The 27,595-nt window shown below is 40.5% G+C and overlaps 1 protein-coding gene across 3 annotated transcripts in view; it reads left to right on the top strand.

Moving 5' to 3' along the window:
- The window catches only part of TAF4B (TATA-box binding protein associated factor 4b), a 60,029-nt gene that overhangs the window by 20,010 nt on the left and 12,424 nt on the right, over positions 1-27,595 (top strand). For 2 of the 3 annotated variants that reach the window (XM_072152037.1, XM_072152035.1), the window contains exons 8-14: positions 1,248-1,383; positions 3,653-3,749; positions 14,942-15,111; positions 18,805-18,935; positions 20,394-20,519; positions 22,312-22,368; positions 27,332-27,448. In XM_072152037.1, the coding sequence (XP_072008138.1) occupies positions 1,248-1,383; positions 3,653-3,749; positions 14,942-15,111; positions 18,805-18,935; positions 20,394-20,519; positions 22,312-22,368; positions 27,332-27,448 (834 nt within the window). The remainder of the gene's footprint in view (positions 1-1,247; positions 1,384-3,652; positions 3,750-14,941; positions 15,112-18,804; positions 18,936-20,393; positions 20,520-22,311; positions 22,369-27,331; positions 27,449-27,595) is intronic. The other variant, XM_072152036.1, reaches the window with a different exon arrangement.

The following is a 27,595-nucleotide window of genomic DNA, read 5'->3' as shown; positions in this document are numbered from 1 at the left end:
TGAGTAACATCATTATAAACCAGTGACACTTGCTCATAGATCCTGACACTGTGATATTGTTATCCATAGCCTCCTTCCTTCTAAAAACTTTTAAAATTATTCTAATGAATGTGAAGGGCTCCAGGGGGCATTACCAGAGTCCCTCCAGGTTGTAGCTTCACTGGCTGTTGCACTCTCCCATCACTCCCAACCCCCTCACTCTACCTGATGTAATATTGGCAGTAGAGGAAGTTTCAGCACAAAGTAGGAGGGAAAATTGCTGCCCATGGTAACAGCCTGCATTAAGATCATTTTAAAAGCTCATTTTAGAGGCCATGGTTGACAAGTAATAATAAGGATATTACCAGTCATGGTGCCTGCTAAGTGTCCTGGTTTATCATATTGGATTGTGATGGCAGATTTCCTGATGGTAGATTTCCTTTTTTAATCAAATTTTTACCTTATGTAAATTAGATGATATTTTTGCTAATGGTTTTACATCCAATTAGGAAATGTTTTTTTTTTCTATTAAAGTTAGTTCAAGCCTTGATGAATCCATCATAAGATGGAGATTTGACAAAGACTGCTGACCTGTAATCAGCTCTTTTTGGGCTCATTTTCAACCATACTATGTCGTCCTTCATTGTATCTGTATAGATAGAGCTGATTGCTACTGTTTTTTTCAGCAAAAGTATTCAAATCTGGAAGAGCACTATTCACTATTTCTACCACTATTTCTTAGCGATGGCATATACTCAGCTATTTAATAACTATCATAGCCTCCTCACCAGATCACTAGCCTTTTTTATGTCCACTAATTTTAACAAAATATTTTTCTTCAGCAGAAATATGTCCACTTTTTTATTTTAAGGGAACGTTCACTATCCATTTGACATGTGTGATCTAATTCCATATGATATAAAACCGCACAGAAAATGTTTCAGATTTTATTTCATGACATTTGAGTAAACTGCATTAATGATGAATCGTGAAACCTCCATGACTTGCGGTCTGATAGGCCTGCATGTCTTAAGGGATTAAGGCCATCTGGACAAGTTTATGTTGTTAGATATTACTGTAAACAACTGGTGAGATTTCCTGTTGTCATATCCAGACAAAAGTACGCTTGAGGATTCATGAGCGTGATGTGTGTAAACTGAGGGCTAGACACAGATGCCTCATAGCAGTTTTGGTTGATTGAACATGTTGATGGACTGCGTGGAATGAGGACCTGCTTGTGACTACTAATGTTGCCATTACCATTGCAGGTAGTTCAGCAGCCAACTGTTGGGATTGTGAAGCAAGTGACCACATTGCCCCCAAACTCAGCACTTAACATTATCAAACCCGGAGAAAAACACATCTCGCTGAATACTGTCATACAACCCGGGCATCTGCCACCAGGTACTCTTTTCTCTTACAGAGTAATGAGCCAGTCGCTGCCAGGAAAGAAGACATTGAAATATTCCAAATTTACATTTGTTCTGTATCTGCTGCAAACATCTGTAAATTTGTAGAATGCGAAATCCATATTTTACAGAGTTAATAGAAGCCATTGAATTTTGATTTGTGACTTATAAAGTTCATTGAATTACAATATGAGCTATTAGCTATGATCCTCTCTTCTTTGTTTATACAAAAGATTGTAGAAAATGTAATGTTCACCCCTTAAAGTTCAGTGCATGAGTATGTTTTCCTGTAACCATCTTGGTTAGGATGGAAACCGTGTTTGGTAACAGCCCTGGCGAGCTTTGTTTTTTTTTTTTTTTTTACTGTATGTCTAAAGTGCATTTTGAATGCAGAGATCAATGAACACTTCCAGTTCCAGTCCAGGAACAAATATTCTTATTTCACAGTTCTGCTGCTACTACAAAACAAACAAAGGAATGGTTACAGAGCTCTCCTGGTTTGCAGCCTAACACTGTCTGCATCTCTGTTGTTGCAGCAGTCTTTAAATGGTTTATAAAGTTTATTTTATCTTACAAATCCGTAGCTTATATAGACATAAAATTAAGTTTTAGAAAATACCTGGAACCCTGCCAGAATGCTCACCCAGTCACAGGGGGCTTTTCCAATCTTCAGAAAGATTTCAACATCATAAACTCTCTCTTCTCCGCCCACCTCCTCTGCCCTCTTCTCCGCCCACCTCCTCTGCCCTCTTCTCCGCCCACCTCCTCTGCCCTCTTCTCCGCCCACCTCCTCTGCCCTCTTCTCCGCCCACCTCCTCTGCCCTCTTCTCCGCCCACCTCCTCCGCCCTCTTCTCCGCCCACCTCCTCTGCCCTCTTCTCCGCCCACCTCCTCCGCCCTCTTCTCCGCCCACCTCCTCCGCCCACCTCCTCCGCCCTCTTCTCCGCCCACCTCCTCCGCCCTCTTCTCCGCCCACCTCCTCCGCCCTCTTCTCCGCCCACCTCCTCCGCCCTCTTCTCCGCCCACCTCCTCCGCCCTCTTCTCCGCCCACCTCCTCTGCCCTCTTCTCCGCCCACCTCCTCTGCCCTCTTCTCCGCCCACCTCCTCTGCCCTCTTCTCCGCCCACCTCCTCTGCCCTCTTCTCCGCCCACCTCCTCTGCCCTCTTCTCCGCCCACCTCCTCTGCCCTCTTCTCCGCCCACCTCCTCTGCCCTCTTCTCCGCCCACCTCCTCTGCCCTCTTCTCCGCCCACCTCCTCTGCCCTCTTCTCCGCCCACCTCCTCTGCCCTCTTCTCCGCCCACCTCCTCTGCCCTCTTCTCCGCCCACCTCCTCTGCCCTCTTCTCCGCCCACCTCCTCTGCCCTCTTCTCCGCCCACCTCCTCTGCCCTCTTCTCCGCCCACCTCCTCTGCCCTCTTCTCCGCCCACCTCCTCTGCCCTCTTCTCCGCCCACCTCCTCTGCCCTCTTCTCCGCCCACCTCCTCTGCCCTCTTCTCCGCCCACCTCCTCTGCCCTCTTCTCCGCCCACCTCCTCTGCCCTCTTCTCCGCCCACCTCCTCTGCCCTCTTCTCCGCCCACCTCCTCTGCCCTCTTCTCCGCCCACCTCCTCTGCCCTCTTCTCCGCCCACCTCCTCTGCCCTCTTCTCCGCCCACCTCCTCTGCCCTCTTCTCCGCCCACCTCCTCTGCCCTCTTCTCCGCCCACCTCCTCTGCCCTCTTCTCCGCCCACCTCCTCTGCCCTCTTCTCCGCCCACCTCCTCTGCCCTCTTCTCCGCCCACCTCCTCTGCCCTCTTCTCCGCCCACCTCCTCCGCCCTCTTCTCCGCCCACCAGCTCTGCCCGAATCCCTTCTCCTTTGTGCTAAAGGGTTGGCCCAGTTATTTAAAAGAATAACTTTGGCAGAAGGGAGGGCTGAATTGGGGAGCTGGCAGAGACGATGGGCGAGTCACTCATGTCGTTGAAGATAAAAGACACCCTCTGTAACTCGGGTGAGCATTCTGGGAGGATGCTAGATACTTTTTAATAATTTCATAATCCAATTGATGTTGCAGGAACCTTTCATTAGTGAAAGTGAACCTGTCCTCATGTTTCACCTTTGAATCTATGTTAAGATATACAGTATAAAGATCGGTATAAGATTTATGCATCCATTGTTTTATAGAGCATTCAATCTTTTTCTGACAACAGACATTGTAGACATTGTGTGTTGTGGTCATTCAGCCATCAAAGCATTAGTTAATTGATCTTATCTGTTTCTTTCCTTTTCAAGCATCTGTTTTGAAACAAGTCACCGTTCCAGGACACAAAGTTATATCCGTGCACACATCTTCTTTAACTACTAAAGAGAATAGCACAGCATGCTTCAGGTACTAGCTAAAACTGAGAAAGGTTGTCGGTCTTATAAAACTTACAAAAAAATGTGTGTTGCAGCAACACAATCAAAATGTAAATGGCACTTATAATTAGCACAATTAAAGGAGCATTCCCATGAAGACAAGTTTCTTAAATATATTCAGGATAACAAATGAACACATTCTCTAATTCAAAGTTATTAACAAAAATACAGCATTTCACAGATATAATTCCAACCTGTTTCTATCAGTCCTGGTTTACACAATTTCAGTTGCCTCTGGTTTCCAACCCTGTATCTTTTGACTTTAGGGTCGGCAGCCATTTTGCCTGACGCTGTGGAGCTGAGCTTATCTCTGTTCTCTGCTCCCTGCAGCGGCCCCTCTCCCTGCATTCCAGGATAAGCTCACACTGATACACACTTCCTGTCAGCAAACAGCAGCGAGAGGAGAGCTACAAGCTACAGGCAGATAAGTTCTTTATCCGCGGGAAGGGGGACGGAGGCACATCAGATATGATATTGTGAGAGCAGAGATGTAGCAGTTTTGACTGTGTCATTGTGTGTAATAAACATCTCATGGATCTCATCATCTTTCTGATCTGTCTCATCTTTCTTTCTGTGTCGGATACTAGTACAATTTTCAGAAGCTAAAGTGTAGATAAACCTGCACCCTTATAATCTAACACAGAGGGATTATAATGTGTCTGCTTAGAGAGTTCCACCCACGCTCTGGGATTTTACACTGACCATAATTGAGTGATAGAAGCTAAAACATCAATAAAACTGAGTAAAATTGTAATGTAAGGGGTTAAAAATATCCTTATTGTGTAAACATCACTAGAGGATTGAAATTTTAAGAATTTTCTTTCATGGGCAAACCTCTTTAACTTAGTCTGTGTATTGAGAGTAAGGCAGCCATAAATACTTCAACATCCATTGATTGACGGATCATATGGTGAACAATTGTTTTACTCAGTACAGTGTACCTACCTTTTCAATGTTTATATTCAATAAACAAAAACATTTTTCTTGGATGTGCTCTGCAATTTCTGACACTCCCATACAGTTGAATTTTGCAGCAGGGCACATATTCATCCTGCTACTCCACCCATAAATGAGATGAGGACCCTTATTCTCTGTGTTGCTGGGGTTCCTGTTCTTATCATCATGGGGATAACAGTCGGACCCTCATCTATCAGCTTTTTATCCCTTATCCACTAGAGTTGGTTTAACCCCTGGAATATAAATGGCTCCAAACAGCTAAGTCAGAAAAACCTTGTTGGCTGGCAATTCAAGGAAATCTTCCTTCTCTGTCAACTAGGCATACCATCTTCAAGTATAGAGGCATGTCTAGTAGTCAGCAATGTTGCTAAAAACTAAACCACCCTCAAATCTTGTCCCCCTACCGCTCTGCAGATTTTATATATGTGACCTGCATCATGTGACCATAGGGCGGGATAAATCCTGTTGTACTACAGAGATCCAGTCACAACAGCTGCTAAGGGGCAAATGTGCAAACAGCTGTCACTTGAGGTGTCTTGATTTTTATAGTTCATTAGTATTAATCCAGACCCGCAGACACATTGATATTCTGACTCTTGAAGGAGACATGTGACGTGGAGTTGCAGAATAGAGATGAGCGGACCCAGGGGACCCAAACATTTTGCCAAATTGGTGGCAAAACAGCCTGTTTGGTAAACTGACCACCGTAGCAGCTAGCCACATATTGAAACTCTGTTGAGTCCATTCCCATAGACATTGTTGTTCCACCTATTAATAAGAACAGGACTCCTGTTCTTGTGACTGTTGGGGGTCCCAGTAGTTGGATCCTCACTAATCTGCTAATTGCCTAAGGATAGGGGATAACTTAAATACTTGGGACAACCAATTAATTTCCACACAGCAGGGGGCAACTTAAAGGGTTGTCCCAAGTATTTAAGGCCGGATTCATATTTTCACATAGCCCCGTCCCCAGTAGTGTGGTCAGTCTGACAAACGTTCTGTGCATTTTCACGTTCTGTGACCACTAACCGTAAAAACCTGCCCTTAACCTACATGAAAATAATGGTCATTATTATGCTAATCATAGTTGGTACATCTTACACCTGACTATAATCCTTCAAAATCCCAGACTTTATGTATGTGTGCCTAGAAGAATAGATGTTTTTAAGGCAATGGGTAGTGACACCAAATTACAACTTGATTTGGATTTCTTCATGTTCCTGTTCATTCACTTGGCAAATGAACTATTAACATATCTTCTACAGTTTGTAAATATTCTTACTTTGCAGTCTTTTACACAGAAGCCTAACAATAAACCTTGACAGCATAGAATTTGTCATAACTTGTGCAACTCAAAAGGAAAGGAAAAAGCAAGTGCATTTTTCTCCAGGGTCTACATGAGCTAAATGGTTGCTTCAAAGAGAACCTGTCAGGTTGATTTGGGTCCCTAAAACACCTACCTATTGCGATTGTGGAGTAAAGTTTGGGTGCACTACCCTGGCTTCACTAACTGCAACATGCAGGTGTTGGGGGCTGTGGACGAGGCGACTATAAACCTTTTATGTGATCATGTCGGGAGGGATTTGGATATTCAGGACACTAAACCACTGGTCCATAAGGACCTGTGAGTGGTTTAGTGTCCCAAATTTTAAGACAATCACAATTTCAAAATATAGCAGATTAAAAAGTAAAGGCACCCATAAAACCTATATATTTTTTGAAAGCAGACAACTTGGCGATTGCATTTGTCTTTATTAATAGTTGGCAGCCTGCACCACCATCATGCAACTAAAAAAAAATGAACTAAAATGTAAACTAAGTTTTTTCTTCATGCACACTTCCACCTTCATGCAACTTTGCAGCAAACAGTGCTAAAATGGGAAAATTACATGAAAATTCAAAACTTCCTCTGAAATAAATCCAGACTACTACTACTTTAAAAAAAAAAAAAAAATTCCCAGAAACCGTAAAATGTGGGGAATTCATACAGACTCCACATGTGTATACTCTTCAAAAATATGCAGCAAAGGGAACGTTAAATCCACAGGGGGCGCCAAACAATGTTTGCAGAAAATTGCACGGAGCTTCACACAATACTCAGATTTTTTTTGTGTATTTCCTTTCTCAATGGTAACCCAAATTAAAAAAAAACTATCAGGATATTTCTCATATGTTTCTTAGAGCGGAATTGTATTGTATTAGCCTCGGACTGCCGCCGTACAAATTAGAACACCGTTACTTAGAAATAAACAATAGAGTATGGTGTGAAATATAAACCTTATTTAGAAATGAGTGTGTTTTTCATGTTAGATTTAAGTTTTCGGATATGTTCTGGGCCACATTAGGCGAAGAGGGTTGAATCTTCATCATTTCTCTAAATTACGAGAAAAAACCCCATTGTATGATATATGAGAATTGGAGAGCGAGTGTGTTCTGATGGGTAGGAAAGGATTAACATTAGATGTTATCCCTTATCAAAATATATCAACATTTACATGATCTGTGAGCAGCTCCTGTGTGCAGCCCCCTCCATATTCTGTAACACTCAAAAAAACTATTATAAAAATGTAGCACCTTATCTGTAAAATAGAGTTACATCAACGGTCCCGGATGGATCCAAGTATCACCCGAAGGGTTAAAAAGTATACTATATTGTGTGACCCGGAGCTCTATAACTTCTTAGTCTTTTATCCTTATTTCAGATTCATGTGAGTTTCTTATTCCACACATAGGATTCCATGGTATATTTACAGACCAATCCGACCAAAAACGCTTGGCACCATTCAGACGCGGAACAGCTATAGTATCCTCCTAGTCCTCAAAATTTCTCCTGGTAGTAAATTCCGCTATGCAGAGAAAATGCACAAGGATATAGTGTAGACTGTTCCAAAAGATCATGTATTTTAATTAGTTCTTCTCACATAAAAACAAGTTAAAATGCGCATATAGTTTACACGAGGACGCCAAGTCACTGCCCGACCCTGGGTTTCTCCTTGCAGCTTCTTCCGGGTCATCCTCCATATTCTCCCTACAGCCTGTTGGCTAAGAATCTACAGGGAGGCTACACTCCAGAGGGTTATAACTTCCAATCTGTGTCACCTATAATCTCCTCTTTTGTATGAATCTAACATTGTGTTTCTAAGTGCCAGGGAATTGGAGATATTAACTGTTAAAGTGCCATCGGGAGTGATTTTTATATATGAATATAGTAAATATCTTTGGTTTCCCGACACCTAGAAACAAACTTTAGATTCATATGAAAGAGAAGATTGAACTTGGTGATTTCACATTGGCTTTTTTTTAGTGTTTTATTCACAGTTTATGGACGCATAGAGATTTATCTCTTCTTGGCTTCAGTGATTTTTCACTGATTCCTTATGGAACCATTTTTTTCACATTTGAGTTTTTTTTTCACTGATCAGGTGTTGCCAGTGAACACAAAAAGAACATGTTCTAAAGTGACCACAGATTAGTGAAAAAAACCTGAATGGTTCAGTAAGGGTGATGCCACACGTTAGCGTTTTTGATTTAGTTTTGGGGCAGCCCGTACACAATAGAAAACACCGGGCGCTGATTGCAGATCGCATGCTTTTGCATAGAAACCCATATGCGATAGGCCGCGGGCTGTCCGAGTGCGCTTTGATTCTGTTACAAAACTAAATCAAAAACGCTAACGTGTGGCATCACCCTTTCTGAACCATTCACCCTAAGGCATCAGTGAAAAGGAAAGAGAAAACTAATCTGTACGTATGTGTCCATGATATGGATTCACTGAAATATCACTGATGTGAAAAAAAAACCGCCAATGTGAAACCACCTTAAGCTGAAGATATCATTAAATAACCTAACACATGCATGGCCAATGTGTGTCTTCCACAGTAGCAAATCATCACAATGTAAAGCAGTTACTAATAGTGTCAGTACCCCTAAGCCCATATTCACAATACCCACTTTTGGCATATACAGGCAGTTATTAAGTTGAATTTGTATGTAAGTTGGAACCATATACTTTATAATTGTAACCTCAGCCAAATTTTTTTTGGTCTCTGTGACAATTGGATTTTAAAAATGTTGGATTGTCATAAGAACCAGGATTAACACTAAAGCTTCATTCCAGACACCTTTGATAACTGTTATAGATGTTTATTGTAGCCTAGGGCTAACATACTCTAAATTACAAAATAACAGAGGTCCGTTTGTAACTAGGGGTGGTCTGTAAGTTGGGTATTCTTAATTAGGAGACCGCCTGTACTGTAGTCACAATGTCCTACAGTAACAAATAGTCACAGCGCCTAACCAGCAGTAGCCAGTTGTTACAATCGCGTGCAACCTCCATATGGAGGAGAAAAGAAAAAGGACTATTGCCGCTTCTTTAAAGAATGGAAAGGCTGACGTTTTAGGCCTTCAACTAAATTTAGACAGCCTGGAAGACTTCACACTGCCATTGGGGAGTCTGTGAATAATGTACATTGGTGTTTTTTTGGCTGTTTAGGAGGGAAGAAGGGACTCCTTGTATCATAAATTACTTTAGATTGTTTCCCTACAGCAGTGGTGGTGGACCGGTGGCACGGGTGCTTGAGGTGGCACGCAGAGTCCTTTCTGTGGGCACTCAGGCCATCTCCCCAGGACAGAGTTCACAAGACAGGAACAAATCCACCAAATCTTCCTGCAGTCCCAGGCAACTTAAGAGAAGCTGCTCTCAGCACTATTTTAAAGCAACACTTCATTGGCTGTTTGGAACTGCGGGAAAAGTGAGGTGTTGACTCGCCATTCTTACTCTACAGAGAGATCATGGAGAGAAGCTACAATGAGAGTCTAAATTTGCCCTCCTTCTTTCAACTGTATTGGTTGTCTCAGGGGATGATAAAATTGAAAGATGAGGAAGAGCCGGTAGCAATAAGTTACTGCATAAAATGCCGTGTTGGTACTTCAAGGTAAATAAGTGGATTTTAGTTGTAGTTGGGCACTTGGTCTCTAAAAGGTTTGCCATCACTGCCCTAGAGGATTCAGAACGGGTATTACATGAGCTGCTGTAAAACATCAACATGCAATATTTATTTGTCTGTTATGAGTACAACAGTTAGAAAATAATATGTGAAGAAGTGTCTACACTTCTCTGTATTGTGTTGCATTTTCAACAGTCAGCAGGGAGAGATGGCTCATAAATAACTAATATTGTACATTTGAGCAGAAAACTATTATTTTTCGATAACCTTTATTTTTATTGTTTAAAACCAGAATGTAACACTTGTTATTTATGTAATTCTTTGATGTAATGATTGGTTCTTGAACACTAGGGGGTGCCAGAGGCTCATTTTATTATCCAACACATGACTGGGCAGCTCATTCATTTTTATATCCCCATCAGGGTGGCTTCAATTAGGTGTAGTACCTAATTTAACAGAGGTTCCTGAGGGGTTTGAAGCATTGGAACATTAAAATAAGACAATAATACCTACATCTTATTAGACTCATTTAAATTCAGGCTTCACGTTTGGGGAATATGTTCTTTCTTTCTTTACCCGTGGATGTTTTATGACACAAATGTGCAATAAAGTATGATTACAGATTTTCAGCCATCTGAAGGCAGCTATGAAAACCTGGCATGTATGTGTTAGTGTTTTATTTATTAATTTTTTTCTACATATTAACACATGTGCCATGCAGGAAACATGGAGTAAAGCCTGTATTCTGCAGCTTGAATAAAACTACCTCAGGTTTCCAGAGATGTTAGAATTGGATATGGGGTAGATGGGCAATAATGGAGAATCACAACTGAAACTTGTATCTCCTTCAGTCGATTGTTTGGTCGGATTTTACAAAAACCGTGCCACGCCTGACTCTGGTTTCTGCAGGTAATGCAGCTCTGCTGCATAGGAAGAATTGAGCTAGGTGGTAATACCCTGCACTACCCACAGGCAGGTCTGGAGCTTTTGTTGGAAGAAAGCGTACCTATTATTTAAAATCCTGAACAACCCCTTTAAATCTAAGGATATTTTCTCATGTTTTCTGGGAAATGCTATATAAAATAGGGAATACGGGTATTGTGGTGTGGCGTTATATACGTAAGCATCTCCATATTTGTGTCTTTAATATGCGTTTGGATAAAGGAAAACTTCCAATTTCTATAGATGGGGATGAGGGTGCTGCCACACATTGTGTTCTTGTATCGTTTTTGAATAATTTTTAAACTGACTGAAAACACATGTGGTTTTCTGTAAGCTTACAATGCGTTTGACTGGTTTAATCAGTTTCACAGCTGCCTATACTTCTAGAAATAAAGATAAACAGGATTTAAAGCAAACGCATGGTAAGCATTAAAAAAACACATGCATTTAAAAGGAACCTACCACCACGTATCTACCTATAAAGGTAGAACAGCTGGTAGGGGCATGGATAGAACCTGAGGATAGCCCTTTTTAGAGCTAACCCTTACGTTCACCAACAGAATATCCTCTCACAGACACATATAAGTCTTGACCCCTACGTCCCCGCTATCTTTTTAAAATTTTTATTGTCCTAATATGTAAATTTTTCGAAAGCTGCTACTGGGGTGTGGAGAAGCCGGACATGAGGCTACACACCGCGGCTCCTCCACGTTGCAGTAGCCTCTTTGATCCTCCTTTCTCCGAGGAACTGGCTTTCTGCGCATGCGTTCTACACGGCCACTGCTGCGAAGCCAGAGCTACTACGTATGTGCAGAACTCCGGCTTCGCGGACAAGGGGCCGAACATGTCAGAGTAGGAGGAACAAAGAGGTTACTGGGATGTGGAGTAGCCTCATGTCAAGGCTACTCCACGAGGCTATCCTCACATCCAATACATGCACCTACCACCCGGTCTACCTTTTATAGGTAGTTTCGTGGTGGTAGGTTCCCTTTAAAACGGTCCAAGGACGCAACGTGTGGCAGCAACCTTAGGTGTAAAATATAGAAAAATAGTTTTTTGGGATGTTCTCCTGTATAGTTAATGTCCCAATGATTATGTTTTGTCAGATGACTTCAAGGATAGTAAATTTTAACTGTGCTGCTTTGTGGAATAAGCTTTCCAGTTGGGGGAACTGCTTTGTGAATTTTGTGAAACATCTTCTGGTTTAGGGAAGTTTTTTCTAGTATTCTTGGCCAAGGATTCCATGATAGACTCCACAGTAAATATAACAATTAATTGTTTTATGAAATTTGCATTTTGCAGTAAACAATATTTTCTTTAGGGCTAAACTGCAGCACCCTTTCTTATCTGCCTTTTGTCATCTAAGATTTCTTAGCAGATGCATGGATCCTCTGCAAAAGCAAATATCCCCTCTAAGCACATAATATGGTGGCACAATATGCCTGAAGATTCATCTGCAAAAGATATAAAGTCAATGTTAGGATCAGCCATACAATGCTTAAGACTCAAAGCAACACCCAAATAAGGAATAACCATAAATAAGAAATAAGTAATCCGTAATTATTGTAAGTTAAAGGAAACCTACAACCAGAAATGTAACTATAAGGGAATATCTAATGGTAGTTACCTCCCATCATCAGCCCTGAAGTGTGCCCCTCTAATCCTTTTATATAGCTAAATCTAAAATAATCTTTATGATTTACACAAATTAGCGACATATGCTACTGGGGCCCAGTCTCGTGTGGCTTTTGGGGCAAATGCTACTCCACCCCCAGTAGCATATACTGTTACGCCTCCCTGCATGTCCTAGTTGAGTTTCTACGATAAGCATGTACGCTCTTAGTCTATAACGCTGGATCTATGCCCCGGTATTCTCCCCGCTAATTTGCAGAAATCATAGATAAAGTTTATTATAAGTTTAGCTATGTAAAAGGTTCAGAGAGGCACAGTCTAGGGCTGAGAAAAGGAGGAACCTACCAGTAGTGGATTATAATACAAGTGATTTGTGCAGTAGCCTGGGGCTATCAAAACCTCCCATCAAATTTTATACGGAGATGGGCCTTTACCATTGAAATCTTCGTCCATCTGTTACTGTTCTCAATACACATCTTCATGAGAGCCATTTTAGGACCTTAGAAGGTCCTCCAAAGGTCCTGATACTGTAGAATAAAATCAGGCAGAAGGGACACACCCTCCATTTACCAAGAAGCTTGATTCAAGTTCTATATGTAGGAAGTAATTCCAGACTTGTAGGGGCTATACTATCCATACAGCCCAGGGTCCATGGCAGTCTTAATCTTCCCCTGGAACCTACCATCAGATCTACCTTAATAGGTAGATTCCTGATGGTAGGTTTCCTTTAAAGATTATTATAAATATCACTTCAGATGTGTAAAGACAAAATTGCATATTTTATACCTGGCAAGAAAACACTAGTATTAATCCTTTTGCAACATTGGTAACTCTTTTTATTTTTAGTATAAGCTTTAATGATTTATGTTGGCCCCAAAACCACTGTTTATTTTCTGTTATTGAATAAAAGCAGTAATAACTTAAAGAAACATGAGTGATATATATGTAATCCAAGATACTCAGACTGTCACTGCAAGGGGCTGTTAGTTGAAGAACCTAAACTGCTATCTCAGAGATGCCCCAAAACTAGGATCTTGCAGTATCTGTGTATCTGTGGCAGAAAATATTAGAGCAAGTTTTGTTTTGGAAGGAATAAGTCCATAAACAGCTGTCGGCAAACAAGCCTAAGATTTCTATGATAATGGCCTGGTGGGGTTGCCAGCTGTGTAGGAAAGATCGTAACACTAAGGATCCATTGCGTGACTTCAGTGCCAACAGCAAGGACCTGGTTACTGTTATGTGACTGAAACAAATCCTGGAGCACTGATCAGTCAGAATGAAGGGAGCTATCCGTGCAAAAGAAAAACCTTATGGAAATCGATTAGCACTCTTACATATTCCTCGTGGGCTTGTGTGCCGAAAATAAAACTGCACCACATAAAGTTCACAGCTTAAACACATCTGACATAATGTAGCCAGTAGTGTTAAACACAAATCTGGTTTCCTTCCCCTCCCCTTCCCATTTTCATGCATTTTTCATATAATGGACGGGCATTTGTTTACAGAAGCCAATAATTATGTCTAAATTAGGTAGAGTACACGTTTTATCCCATACAAAGAAACTTTCCGCTGAATGCATATCTTCTTCCCACAGGTCAAGTATATGAGACTTCTGCATTGTGTTATCAATAATGTAGTATAGTTTTTTATTAATTTTTTTTATTCACATTTGCAACTTTTTGCCATGGTGCATAGTTCCTTCTGCATCCCTGAGCAGAGAGCTTACAACTATGACCTTCATACTCAACCAATTATTACAGGCACATGTTATATATAGATAGGCTGACACACATGTGTCCCTTCAATAAATCTGTATGACCAACTCTCTGCATAGAAATATAAAACCAAAAAAAGAATCAAGAGCATTCAGGTCCAATTAAATCAAAACTTTACTAAGAAAAAAGACATAAAAATAGTTATGAGTAACACACATATTAAAAAACATCAGTGATGGTGCTCCAAAATAGACTATATTGCCATCTAGCCCGATTGAAACCCGGGAAATATACTGCAGAAAACCGTGCAAGTGCAAAATATATATATAAATACTAATGGGTAAACATTACTCTTCAAACATAAAAATCATTATGGCACCATGGCCATGTTGAAATCGTGCTCAGTATACATCACCTTATAGAGATTAGTTACCCATTCAAGAAAGACTCCTTGGTCCTGGGCTGTTATGGGTACAAGGATTACAGACACCGTACAGCTGGTCATTGAAGCCTGAGACTAAAGTAAAGCATCTAGAAAGCCTCACCAGAGGTCACAATGGGCAGAAAGGCCCGTATATAAGTTGTGTTTAAGTAGGGGACCACTTGTGTACCCTAAGGCCCCTTCCACACTAGCGAGTGTGATGCGATGAACTCGCATCACACTCGCAACGCAAGCTGCCGGGAACGCACGGCCCGAACGCTGCACCGCGGGAGTAAACTGACATGCTGAGTTCACTCCCGCGGTGCAGCGTTCGGGCCGTGTGTTCCCGGCAGCTTGCGTTGCGAGTGTGATGCGAGTTCATCGCATCACACTCGCTAGTGTGGAAGGGGCCTAAGAGGACCCAACTTCATACTGAAGATTTTCCTGCAAACCTATGGATTAATCTGATCGGATTTGTTATAGGTTGCCTGCAGATAGGACAACTTCCATATACAAAAGTGTTCTGTTATTTTTGTTGTCTGTATATTAGGGAAGAAGATGATATAAATGATGTGACATCTATGGCTGGTGTTAATCTGAATGAGGAAAATGCCTGTATTTTGGCAACAAACTCTGAATTAGTTGGTGCAGTGATCCGATCTTGTAAAGATGAACCATTTTTATTTACATCTGCGCTTCAAACCCGAATCTTGGACATAGGTAAGAAACGGTAAGGTTGATCCTAAATCAATGTGTGTGATTTTATACAGAATTCATTTTGCGGAATGTTGTGTGACCTTTTTTTGAGGCCTAGTGCTAACTTTCACTTTTAGAAAGATTCTTATGTTAGAGTCTTCCATTCTTACTCTATTTCCACTAGTGGTGTGGTACTGATTGTACCCTATGTTGTTTTTGGAATGATATCTATGTACTGACTTCATGTTTCATAGCCTCTGGTACTGTAGGCCTAACTTGGAGCCAATTGAACATACACTAGTTATTGAGCACAAACTATTTTTAGCATATGGAAATATTGGACTATTTAGTACATAGTTAAAGGGAACCTGTCTCCACATTTTTAATAAATACAGCTAAGAAAGGTTCTCATAGAGCCTTATTAATTAAATGACACCCTTCGTTTACCTAAAAATTGTTTTCCTCACATCTCCATAAAATCAACTTTATTATTTTACCTGGTATACAGTCAGATGTAGCAGTGAGGTGAAGGTGGCATGTCCTGCTCGGATAAGTCCAACAGCTCCTCCCCATTTCCCATGCCTCTTTCTCATCATTTAGCACTTCATGTCATGTGACATGGGTAAGGTCCTTTAGCCACTAACATTCTCAAAATCTACCCCTTGTATCTGATCACATAAAAAACAGCATGCCACCATGGACTTTTACAACTCCCCATACCTGCATGGAGGCATGCTCTGATTTCATGTGATCAAATACATGTATGGGGTATATTTTGCAAATGTTAGTGGGACATAGGGAGACGCTGTGGGACTCTGCCGAGCAGGACTTGTCCACCCAGATTACTCTCTAGAACTGTGAAGTAGTGCCATTACATGACTCCATAGTATAACGAATTGCATACAATATAACTTATAAAGTTGTATATTTGTTCTTAAACTGAATTTGTATGTAACTCGGATCTGGTATACTTTGTATAACTCCAGTCAAAAACTTTTGTCCCTGTGACAAATTGATTTTCAAAATCATGGGTTGTCATGGGGTTAAGGGTCAACAATAAAGCTTTATTGCATATATCTTTGACAACTCTTACAGTTGATCATTGCAGTCTGGGAGTAAAGTTCTGCAAATTATCAGCATCCAGAGGTCTGTCTGTAATTATGGGTCATCTGTAAGTCCAGTGTGCTTAAGTCGGGGTCTGCTTTTATTTGACATAAAATGGAATCCGATAACTTCTTAGCTTACCTAGTCTCAAGAGAGACTTTTATTTACAGGTATTAGATGGAATTTGATTTTGATCATGAACTTTAGATCGGTATATCCTCATTATTTATCTTTCAAATGTGTCATATTGTATGAATGTTTTAAAAATTATAATTTTTAGGGGTTTATTTTTTATCAGAATGCAAAGTGAATGAACAAAGTAGGAATCTGAATTCAATCAATTTGGTGTCACCACCCTTTGCCTTCATCTGGTCTTCTAGAATCTTGGCAGGGAAATGGAAAAACTATGCTTGAAAGTAACAACAGATCTTTTGTGAATATAGGCACATTCCAGACAGACTTGATGTTAGGGTTAGGAGTCTTTGAGGGCCTTATCATTACTTCCAGAAATTCTTGTGGTTGTTCACACCGTAGATGGCTCTTAATGACATTGGCTATGTGTTTGGTGGTGGTTTTCTGCAGAATAAATTTGAAGCCAATTGTTTGATGGATAAGTATCTGCCTGTTTTTGTCAGCATTGAGAACACCATTAATCCTGACTAAATCCTTAACTACATTTGACACATATTAATGTACCTTTCTCTATCCCTTTAGCAGAAAGAGTACCTTCCGTTACAGCTATATATTTTAAATTGTGACTTCTCAATCCCGAGCTCTTGTTGCCATTTTTCTCCATCCCAGTTCTGATGTTTGGTTGCATAGTTATGTCAGCATCAAAGGTAGAGCTTTTTGGACACAATTCTGCCATTCTGAACAGTACATAGGTGTTCATTGGGGCCCTTTTGAAGGAAATGAAAATAATGGGTGTGATTGAACATACGCCGGCGCACAAGCTGACGTAAAAATCGCGTACCCTGCAAACTTTTACTTGTAAAAGTTGGCTGGCTGCAGCGATTGTGCAGGTGCCTGGGAAGGAAAGCCACATGCTGACCCACACTTCTGCTGGCTGCACCCATCTATGCCCTTGCTGATGCAATAAACCTTATGTCTTGTTGCTACTCTGTCTTGCCATGGCGTATGACGTCTGACATGAAACTGACTTTAACATGCTCACCTTTTAATCCTACAGAGTACAATCGTACCAAATCTGTGACTTTGTGTAAGTGGTGACACCAAATTCTGAGTTAATTTAGATTTCTCTTCTGTTCATTCAAATGCATATTTTTCATTGAGGGTGCAGTCACACACAATACTAGCATTACGTAGGCACATGGGGGTGGGTCTCGACCCAATCACATATGTGTTTCCATGAAAATGCATTCACTATAAAACCAGCACCTGGTGGTGCTTCCCAATCACCATGGAAGCACATATGCAATTGGGCTGATTTCTGTGCACTTGCATTGCATTTTGCCAGATTCCTTTGTTGAGTTCCAGGGATGTGCATTTAAAATCATAACCTGTCTGTTCCTGCTCCTCCAGCGCCTCCTACATCCTTTCTCTCTTCTCCTCCCTCCCCCTGATGTCAGCTCACCACATTAAGCTATTCTTGCACATGCATGGTGAGCCCTTGCTAGGCAGTGAGGGCTTACCGCGCAAGCTGGAGGAACGACACTGATTGGCTGAGGCATCCTGGAGCAGACATGTTATGTTTCGATATGCCCCCCCTGCCTGGAGTTGTAATAGCATAGGTAAAATGCAGGTATTAGTTAATCAAATAAATAGTAATATATGGTGTAAGTAGATATTTGTATAAAATACAATAACCTACTAGTAAAAATTGACAGACCTGTCACTTAAAGGTACCTTCTTCAAGGGTTGGCGAGATGAATAATAGTTAATGAATATATATTATCATACTTACATATATGTAAAGGCTCTCACAGTCTTCTGTGGTTTGTCTGTGAATAATGTGTGGCGTCCTGTTTTAAGGACTGACCAAATTGCTAGAGATGGGACTCCTTGCATCATAGTGATATGATTTAATGAGTCCCTTCTTCCTTGTATTATATATTACAGATGTAGAGACTCTGTCACCCTGTAGTGTGGTGAGACTGTGAAACAGGACTCTACACTGTCCATTTTTCACAGACTGACCAGGGCAGTGTAAGGGCTAAGCAGGGGTGGTTTGTTTTGAGATCTGATTAAACCATGTTGGAGACTGCAATGCATTTGGTGCTGCACACACTAGTAAGGGATATGGCTGATATGTACATTATGTGTAAATGTAATGATAAATGTATTTATAATGCCATTTCTAGAATGTGTTTTATTTTGTCGTCTTAGTATTAGTGTCCTAACTCTGACCTTGCAAGCAGATATATTCTGAAGGCCAAGTGAAACATTGCCTATACTTCCCAGTGCTCCAGGCTAAGTTTTATTAATGCAGTGTCTAATATCTTTGAAGTTGTGAGTGCAGCAGGAAAATCATAATCTACAAGGCTCTATTCTTAATGGCTATGACTTCTGGAGGGAACAGAATACCTGCTGTGCTAATTATTTCAATTATGAGCTTCCACTAAAACATGTAATGGATTTTCTCTGCTTCCACAGGTAAAAGGCATGACATTAAGGAACTCAACTCTGATGTTATGAACCTGGTCTCCCATGCGACGCAGGAGAGATTGCGAGGGCTCATTGAAAAACTGACAGTGGCGGCACAGCACAGATCCACAAACTGCAAGGTGAATGAAACAAATTCACTGAATACTAAGCATTGCCCAGTATGAGGAGGGGTGAGCTTATATGCAGTCCAATGCCTGGATCCCTAAATATTAATCAAGAAACAATGATGCAAATTAAAATAGTGGGGGTTATTTATCATTTGTTTTGCAGTAAAGAGTTTCAAGAAAGCTGCATCGAGGTTTATTGTGATTTTTCACTGCTGAAAAGTCACACCGAGCCTTAAGCTCCTTATCCACCCAGTTCCCTGCTGGTTTATGTGCTGGGACTTTTTATGCATTTTGCTTCTTTTTTTGTCCAGACAGCAGGCAGAGAATAAAGATATTTATTAATGGAAATCTACCACTTTATCAAAGCAACAAATATCTACACACCTTCCTCTTCATCTTGATCCCGCCGCTTGTCTTCTCTAATCTTGACACGCTAGATTCACCTATAGAAGAGACTTATAAACAGCAGTCTGGAGCGTAGGAATGAGATGACCGGCACTCTGGGCTGCTAATTATGCATCCCCCTGCCTGATGTCACTCACCTTCCTCTCCAACATGGAAGTGGGAGGCAGCTATCATGCAAGAGGAGTGAATACACGCCTCTCGTGTGACGTCACCCATCTCTCCCATCATATGAGAGGGAGGTGCGGGGGCGTGTATAATTAGCAGCCCAGAGTGCCGAACATCTTGTCCCTGCACTCCGGTCTGTTTTTTAGAAGTATTTTTTCTAGGTGATCCTGGCGTGTCAAGATAAGAGAAGACAAATTCCGGAATCAAGATGAAGAGGAGGACAGGTGACTATGTGTCGGTGTTTGTTAATACAGGTACAGAACTGTCTCAAAGAGCCGCCATATGATAAATAAACCCCTGTGGGTCTAAATAATGAAAATTATGTTTGCACCGAAACAATGAATAATATTCCTAGTTTTATTTCCTGACTTCGCTATATGTGACTTACCAATGATATTGTATGAATATATAGTAATGCAATAGATACAAATGAGGAATTTATTATAATATATGGGTAAATGATGAAAATGAAATTATGACCTATACGCTGTACATGATAAAACTCACTTATAGAAAGGGCCAGCTACCAAGATCTCCTAATGATCCCAAAAGTGGGATCCTGTTTTCACCATATGAATGGAGTCGCAGGTTACGGATTGCCCTGTAATCTAAATATCATATATATTTTACATAAAGTCATAAATATGTTCACTTTATTCTTTGTATTTACTAATGTAAAATGTCAGTTTGAGAATAAAGGATCAGAAAAACAAAGGTCAAAATGAAAAGAGATGGCGTTAAAGTACACTTTCCTCTTGTAGCCGCCACTGTGTTATTGTATTCTAATCTATAAACAATAGGCAGTAGACTCATAAGCTCCTCCCTTGTAATGGCAGCAGGCAGTGCATGAAAAATCTTTTAATTGTTGCTTAATTGATTTTCGGTGTATAATTGTTTCAGCAAAGTGATCGCTATATCCAATATAGTGATGTTCGAGCGCAGCTTAAATTTCTTGAACAACTTGACCACCTAGAGAAACAACGCAAAACTGAAGAAGAACGTGAAATGCTTCTCCGCGCAGCCAAGGTGAGCTAGACGTTTCACATCAGAAATGATAAAACTATATGGTTTCTCCTGATATTGAGAGACAAAATTTCTTTCACTAGCTGACTGTTTATCTGAATACACAGGTTGTTCTCATGTAATCCACTGTAATTGTTTCTGTAAACCCTTAACTTACTGTGATCACAGGGGTGGGGTTACTCTCAATCGCATACAGACTGTCCCCTACTTAAGAACACCTGACATACGACCCCTAGTTACAAACGGACCTCTGGATGTTGGCAATTTACTGTACTTTAGCATTAGACTACAATAAACAGCTATAACAGTTATCACTGGTGTCTACAATTAAGCTTTATTGTTAATCCTGGTTCTAATGACAATCCAACATTTTTAAAATCCAATTGTCACAGAGACCAAAAAAATTTGGCTCGGGGTTACAATGATAAAGCATACAGTTCCGACTTACATACAAATTCAACTTAAGAACAAACCTACAGACCCCATCTTGTATGTAACCCGGGGACTGCCTGTATTTGTTTACACTTAAACATTGGAAATCGGGAATGAGAGCCTAGTGTATTGCATGTATACATAGGGCATCAAATGCTGCTCACTCCCGATAACAAGTGTTTAGGTCAATCGGGAGTATTTCCTCCATGTTTCGTTTAAATTGTTTTTCATAATGCAATTCAAACTCCCCGTGTGAACTTGTCCCATTCCAGGAACTGCAGCTCCTCTGCTGTCTTGTTGCAGGGCACATGCTCTAACATGCTCATACCATGTGGGGCGATTCCAAAAAAGTATCCATCCCCCAAACTGTATCTGAAATAGTCCCCATCAACAGGGAGCAACTGCTGGGCTCCTAGAGTGGCAGGGGATTTAAAGGGGAATCGGTGAAGGAATGCCAAAATAAGTACACTTGCCCAAAACCGGGTCTTGCGACCTTAGTTTTGGCAGATCTCGGACAACCCCTTTAAATTGAGAGATGCTGTTTTAGCCAACAATTCTGCATATTTAAGTCTGTTGTCTCTGTTTTATATGGACATTATGGGTAAGTCTGTTCTCTACTGGTACCCCTACCCCTTGGGACAAAGCAAAGAGGTACTATTGAGCAGACGCTTGGCTTGCCTGGCAAAATCATGTGTCAAATTACTTTAAAATTACTTTAACAAAATGGTACTGTGTTAGGAGACAATTCCTTCAAATATCTTCTTCCCTTTAAAGATTTTATTCTGAAAAGTTAGTACACATTGAAAAATTATTTACCGGTACGTCCTTATGAAGACTCACGTTTGCTCATAGCATTTGATAAGTATTTCCAATATAGATGATCATATATGAAGGGCTCAGATTTACTAAAGCATTTGAATATTTTTTATACTGTATATTTCAGATCTTAAATTTAGTATTTTTCATCCTTTAGCCAACTGTGATGACTCAATTATGCTGCACCACATAAAATTAGATGGCAAGAAGGTCATGATTGACTTGGCCTATGTGGCAGTTCTGGCACTCAGGGTTCCCCAAGGCAGGTTCTCGGGCATCCAACCTTTGTGGAAAATGAGGATGAAAATGTATGAGGGGAAGTCTTACAAATCCTGGACTGAGGCACTTTTCCCTGCGGCAGAGCTTTTTAATCACAGGAGAATATTGTTGTCCACTAAATATTTAATGTCTCCCACATGTTTAAGAATGCAGCCATTTTTGAGTAACCCTATGAGTGCAAGGTTCTGCAGTGTGAAGTAAGAGTTAACAAATGGAAGTTATTAAATCTGTGCAATTTTGTTTTTTTTTTTTGTTTGCCTTTTGATAGAGCCGGGCAAATATAGAAAATCCTGAGCAATTGAGATTAAAGCAAAAAGCCAAAGAGGTAAGTCTCGGTAGCCCGGGTGGACCTGCTCTTTAAATGACCAATTCTTGATCCCGATCTCTGCCAGTGCTGGTTCCTGTCGGAGCAGGGGAGGGCTATAAAAGTTGGAAGCTTTCTCCTGGCAACTAGGTCAGAGTGTATTTTGCTGCTGCATACCATTTATATAGGCCTACAGGAAGGACACAAGCCGCTCGAGGCAAGGAGAACATTTCAAACGAGACACCGCCATGGGAAGAACGCCACTCTCCCTTTATTCTGCATTGATTTAGGTTCTCCTCAGCCAACACGTGCACATTATATGTGAGCCTATCAGGTCTGTAACTGGTATTTATAAAGAGCAGGGATATTAAAATAAGAGGGGAAGCACTTTTCCATCCAGCATCTGGGACTGTACAATAGGCTACATTTTTCCAGGGTAATTGTTCGTTTTGTAAATCTGATACTGCTTATAATTCTTTGGCTGGGAGGCGGTACTGGGATTTCGTTTTAAATGGAAAACGCCTCGGGCTTTTAATTTTCTGAGCCCAGCAGTTTTCAGCTCTGAGATGGAGCCCTTGTTTTCACTCAGTTCATGTTTAGCTGCAGGGGTTTTAGTTTATAGCTTAGGCTGGTTAAGCTTTTGCTCCCAGAGGCCTCTGCATAGCAACTGTACAAATCAACAAATACGTTCATTTATGTCTGCAGCCTTTCACTCGCTAGCTTTTTTTTTTTTTTTTTAACATTTCCCAATATCCATTTCCTGACTTTTCTAGCCTGAGAGGAAAATAGCTGCGCTAATTAGAGCTTATTTTAATTGAGCCTTAATATTGGCGCTTGCTGCAATTGGCCCAGAGGTACTGGGAACAGAATGAAATGAAAGTACCTTAGGCTGCCGAGAGTTAGGTGTGTGTACACGATATACCGCTTTTTTTTTTTCACTTGACCTACAGTTTCATTCCCCTGCTGAATAAATCATCAAGCCTGTTCACATTTCTGATTAAGGATCTGACAGTAGACGATAATAAAGACAATTGAGGTGTGAGACGTGTGATATGGAGCTGAAGAAATTGGTTTCTATAGTTACAGGACTGGTTTCATGCAATTTTTGAGGATCTTTGTTCCAAATGACTCAGATACTAAGAACAACCTTTCGCGTCTCCCCCTCCTCTTCTCACTGCGCTTCCTGAACTATGAAATTTCTTGTAGCTGAGCGCGGCTCCACTTTGCTCCAAGGTGTCAGCAGCAGGTTGTTTATGAATGTTTTAAAGAACTTTATTATTGCTATTAATGTAGATGCTGAAGCAAAACAAGCGGAAATCCCAGCGAGATGCTGTCCCTGGCTAAAACTCTGCTGTTTCTTTCTGAGTTTTCCTGCTTTTAAAGTTAGTGCATTTAGGCCTTGGTAACGAAAGCTGTCTATTCGTAGACGTCACTTTATATTATGGAGGCGCTGGTTATTGTTTGTTAGAGAAAGGTCACCACAATCCTTACATAGCTTCAGTACACTGTACACTTTTTCAGCATAAAAAGGTCAGATATTTTGTAACTATTGGAGTTGAAGTCAGGATTGGATTTTGATTTGTGTTGCTATTTGTAAAGCGTATCTGTAATAACAACGGATTTAGACCTCTCTTGACAGCTCTAAATAGAGGCCATGTATACCAGGTAAAACATGCCTATGTTAAAGGTCATACAAGGAGTAGAAGCAAGAAAAAGCGGCAGCTCTGACAACGGTGACTTCTTTTCACACAACATAAAAGTAGTTTGCAAATGTCCCGGCAGTTATAAAGCACCGATCTCATACTGTACAGCCCATTTATAGTTATATTTGAGCTGTGTATTAGTCACGTTTCCCTGTTTTTATAGCAGAATTTTAGCTTACCGGTGGTGTGAATGAAGTAGAAGATAATATGAGTAAAACAAAGCTTCAGCCTCCACAAAAATAGATAATGAAATTCACTCAGAAGTTTTGCACCTAAAAACTAAACGATTGTTAACCCCTTATCACAGACACTAGTTTTCAGCTCAATGACCAGACTCGATTTTTCAAATCTGACATGTCTCACGATAATTGGTTATAACTTCGGAACGCTTTAACATATCCCGGTGATTTTGAGAATGTTTTCTCGTGAAACATTGTACATGTTAGTTATAAAATTTAAGTGATACGTTTTGCGATTCGTTCTGAAAAAAAGTGAAAATTTGGCAAAAGTAAAAAAAATTAAAATTCTTCATTTTCCAAGTTTGAAATGTTCTGCTTTCCAGACGGGAAGTAAAACTACCCAAAAAGCTTGATAAATTACATTTACAGAATGTCTGCTTTATGTTGGGATGATATTTTATGCATCCTCTCACTTTTCTAGGATGTTATGAGGTGCAGAACTTTAGGTGCCATTTTTCTCATTTTCATGAAAATTGCCAAAACTCGCATTTTGAGGGAAAACTCAGCTTCCAAGTGACTTTGTAAGGCCTAAATAATAGTAAAACCCCATAAATTACCCCACTATAGAAACTTCACCCCTCAACGTATGTAAAACAACTTCTATTAAGTCCATTAACCCTTTAAGTGTTTCACATGGGTTAAAACAATATGGACCTGCGATTTAGAAACTATGGAATTTTTTTGGAAAATACATTCATTTAGGCCAAACTGACAGTTTCAGAATAAATTAAATGATGAAACGCACTGCAAAGTTGATGCCCAATTCCTCCAGAGTGTACTGATACCCCATATGTGGTGGTGACTGCTGTACGGGCGCACGGCCGAGTATAGAATGAATGGAGGCGCCATTCACAGCAGATTTGTATTGTCACATTGTACGACCTATACATTTTTATTTTTTTTGGTAATGCAAACATATGAGGGCTTATTTTTTACGGAATGAGATACAATGTATAGATAATTCATTTAGGGGGTCTATAGCATATTCATGAGATTTTATTAACTATTTCAAGGGGGACACAAACAAAATCATCAATTTTTATTTTGGATTTTTAGCATTTTTTTACCCCCGCTCACCGTAATGTAAAAATAATATTTTATCTTTATTCTCTGGTTCACTACGATTGCGGTGATACCTCATTTATATAGTTTTTCTTATCTTTGCTAAATTTTCCTGAGCAAAACCAATATTGGAGAATATCGCATTGTTTTTACTATTGACAACTTTTTAGGGCCATAACTTCTGTATTTTTATGCTGTCACACCTGGTTGAGGGCTTATTTTTTGCGAAAAGAGTTGTTCTTTTCAGTCGTATCATATTAGGGAACGTCGCTTTTTTTGATCACTTTTTAGAACATTTTTTGTGATGGTGTTTGATGAAAAATTGTATATTACGGGAAGTTTTTCGTAGTTTTTTTTTTCATCGTTCACCGAGCGGGTTCAATATTGATTTAGATTTATTGTACAGATTAATACGGACGCAGTGATACCAAATATGTACATTTTTCGTGTGTTTTTGTGTTTTATATACTGTATTTGCATTATATGTGTAACTGGGGAGATTATGGGACTTTATTTTATTTATTTATTTAATTATTATAAAATGATTTAATCTTTTTTTTTTTTACTTTCACATATTTTCCACCTTTTGGCTTGAATAAGCGATCATCCGATCGCTTATTCAAGCCTCTACACTGCAATACACTTGTATTGCAGTGTATAGTGTAAGTAACTGAGCATGCCGCGCAGGAAGGCAGGACCCGGCGAGAAGAGGAGCCGACAGCCTCAGGTCACTCGTCGGGACCCGGGGCAGCGGCAGGAGGGATCGGATCCCCCGGTAAGCACACCGGGGGGTCCGATCCACGGGGGACACACTTGCACGCCGCGGTCCTGCTTGACCGCGGCGTGTAAGGGGTTAAACACCCGGGATCTGAGTTTTTCCGATCCCGGGTGTTAGTGCCGGGTCTGGGCTGTGATATCACAGCCCGACACCGGCACTATACTGACCCGATGCCCCGAAATCATCTTCTGATACGGCGCCGTAGAAAGGCGTCGCGTCAGAAGAAGTACCCTTAATGACCGACGTAGATTCCCGATAGGGCGGTCATTAAGGGGTTAAATTGTAGAGGTATGTTGCATAGAAACGTAGATGAACATTGCGGACATAAGAACAGGCTTAAAGGGAACCTGTTGGTAGAAATTGAACTAATAAGACCCAAAATACCTAAAAGACCTGAAGCATTTTGACAAATTGGTAAGAAAGTGGCTAAAGGAAAACAAAGGCAATGTTTTGGAGTGGCCATCACAAAGCCCCGATCTCAATCCTATTGAAAATTTATGGGCAAAGCTGTAAAGCAAGCAAGGTGGCCTAAAACATTGCTCAGTTACACCAGTTCTGTCAGGAGGAATGGGCCCAAATTCCTATCGACTATTGTGAGAAGCTTGAGGAAGGAAATCCAAAATGTTTAAACCCGCTTATACAATTTAAGGCAATGGTACCAAATACTAATGAAATGTAAACATTTGACTGCAGAAAGTAATGAGTAAAATGCCTTAATAAATTCTCTCTTACCACAGCATAGGTGTCGCAGCAGAAGTATAGGCTTGATTGGGCCAGTGTAGCAACCCAAAGGGACAGATTCTAGGTACTGCCCTTGTAAGGGCGCGACTTAAAAGGGTTAATGTAAGGGCACAGGTAGCAAAGAGGGAGCGTTGCTGTGGCAGTTTACAGATCCCCAGATACTCCTGAGCAAGATCATTTCATTTCTAATTTGTGCACAGGTGGCTATTTACGCACAGACTCTTTGTATTGTATTTGTTTCGTTTTTTATGGTGCTTCTATGTACGATTGTAATAGAATTAATAAATGTTGAGTTATATTAGGTGCTTATACCGTGCTTTGGTTTGAACGTCATGTACTCTACCTAAAACACAGTTCATACTGCAGTGAACATAACATGAGATGAGCACTTTCTGAACGCGCTGGTTAGGATTAGGTTGTAATCCTCTTTATAGTAATGTTAGACATTTTATTTTTCTTAGATGCAGCAGCTGGAACTGGAGCAAATACAATACCGAGAGGCAAATCTTACGGCACTAGCTGCCATTGGGCCAAGAAGAAAAAGACCCCTGGAAACCAGCTTACAAAATGTAATGGAGGTAACAGTAGACTCGCAATTGGATTATTATGAGTTTCTTTTAAATTTACCTGGGCACCCATATGCATACTTGTAGATTGCATCTGTTGTTCTTTGAACATACAAGTGCTTCTTAATTAATTTCATCACGTTTTTTGTAATTCAATTC

The sequence above is a fragment of the Engystomops pustulosus genome, chromosome 5, assembly GCF_040894005.1.
Source record: "Engystomops pustulosus chromosome 5, aEngPut4.maternal, whole genome shotgun sequence".
In the NCBI taxonomy this organism is placed as follows: domain Eukaryota; kingdom Metazoa; phylum Chordata; class Amphibia; order Anura; family Leptodactylidae; genus Engystomops; species Engystomops pustulosus.
The sequence above is the reverse complement of the archived record's forward strand: the minus strand, read 5'-3'. Positions and strand labels throughout refer to the sequence as shown.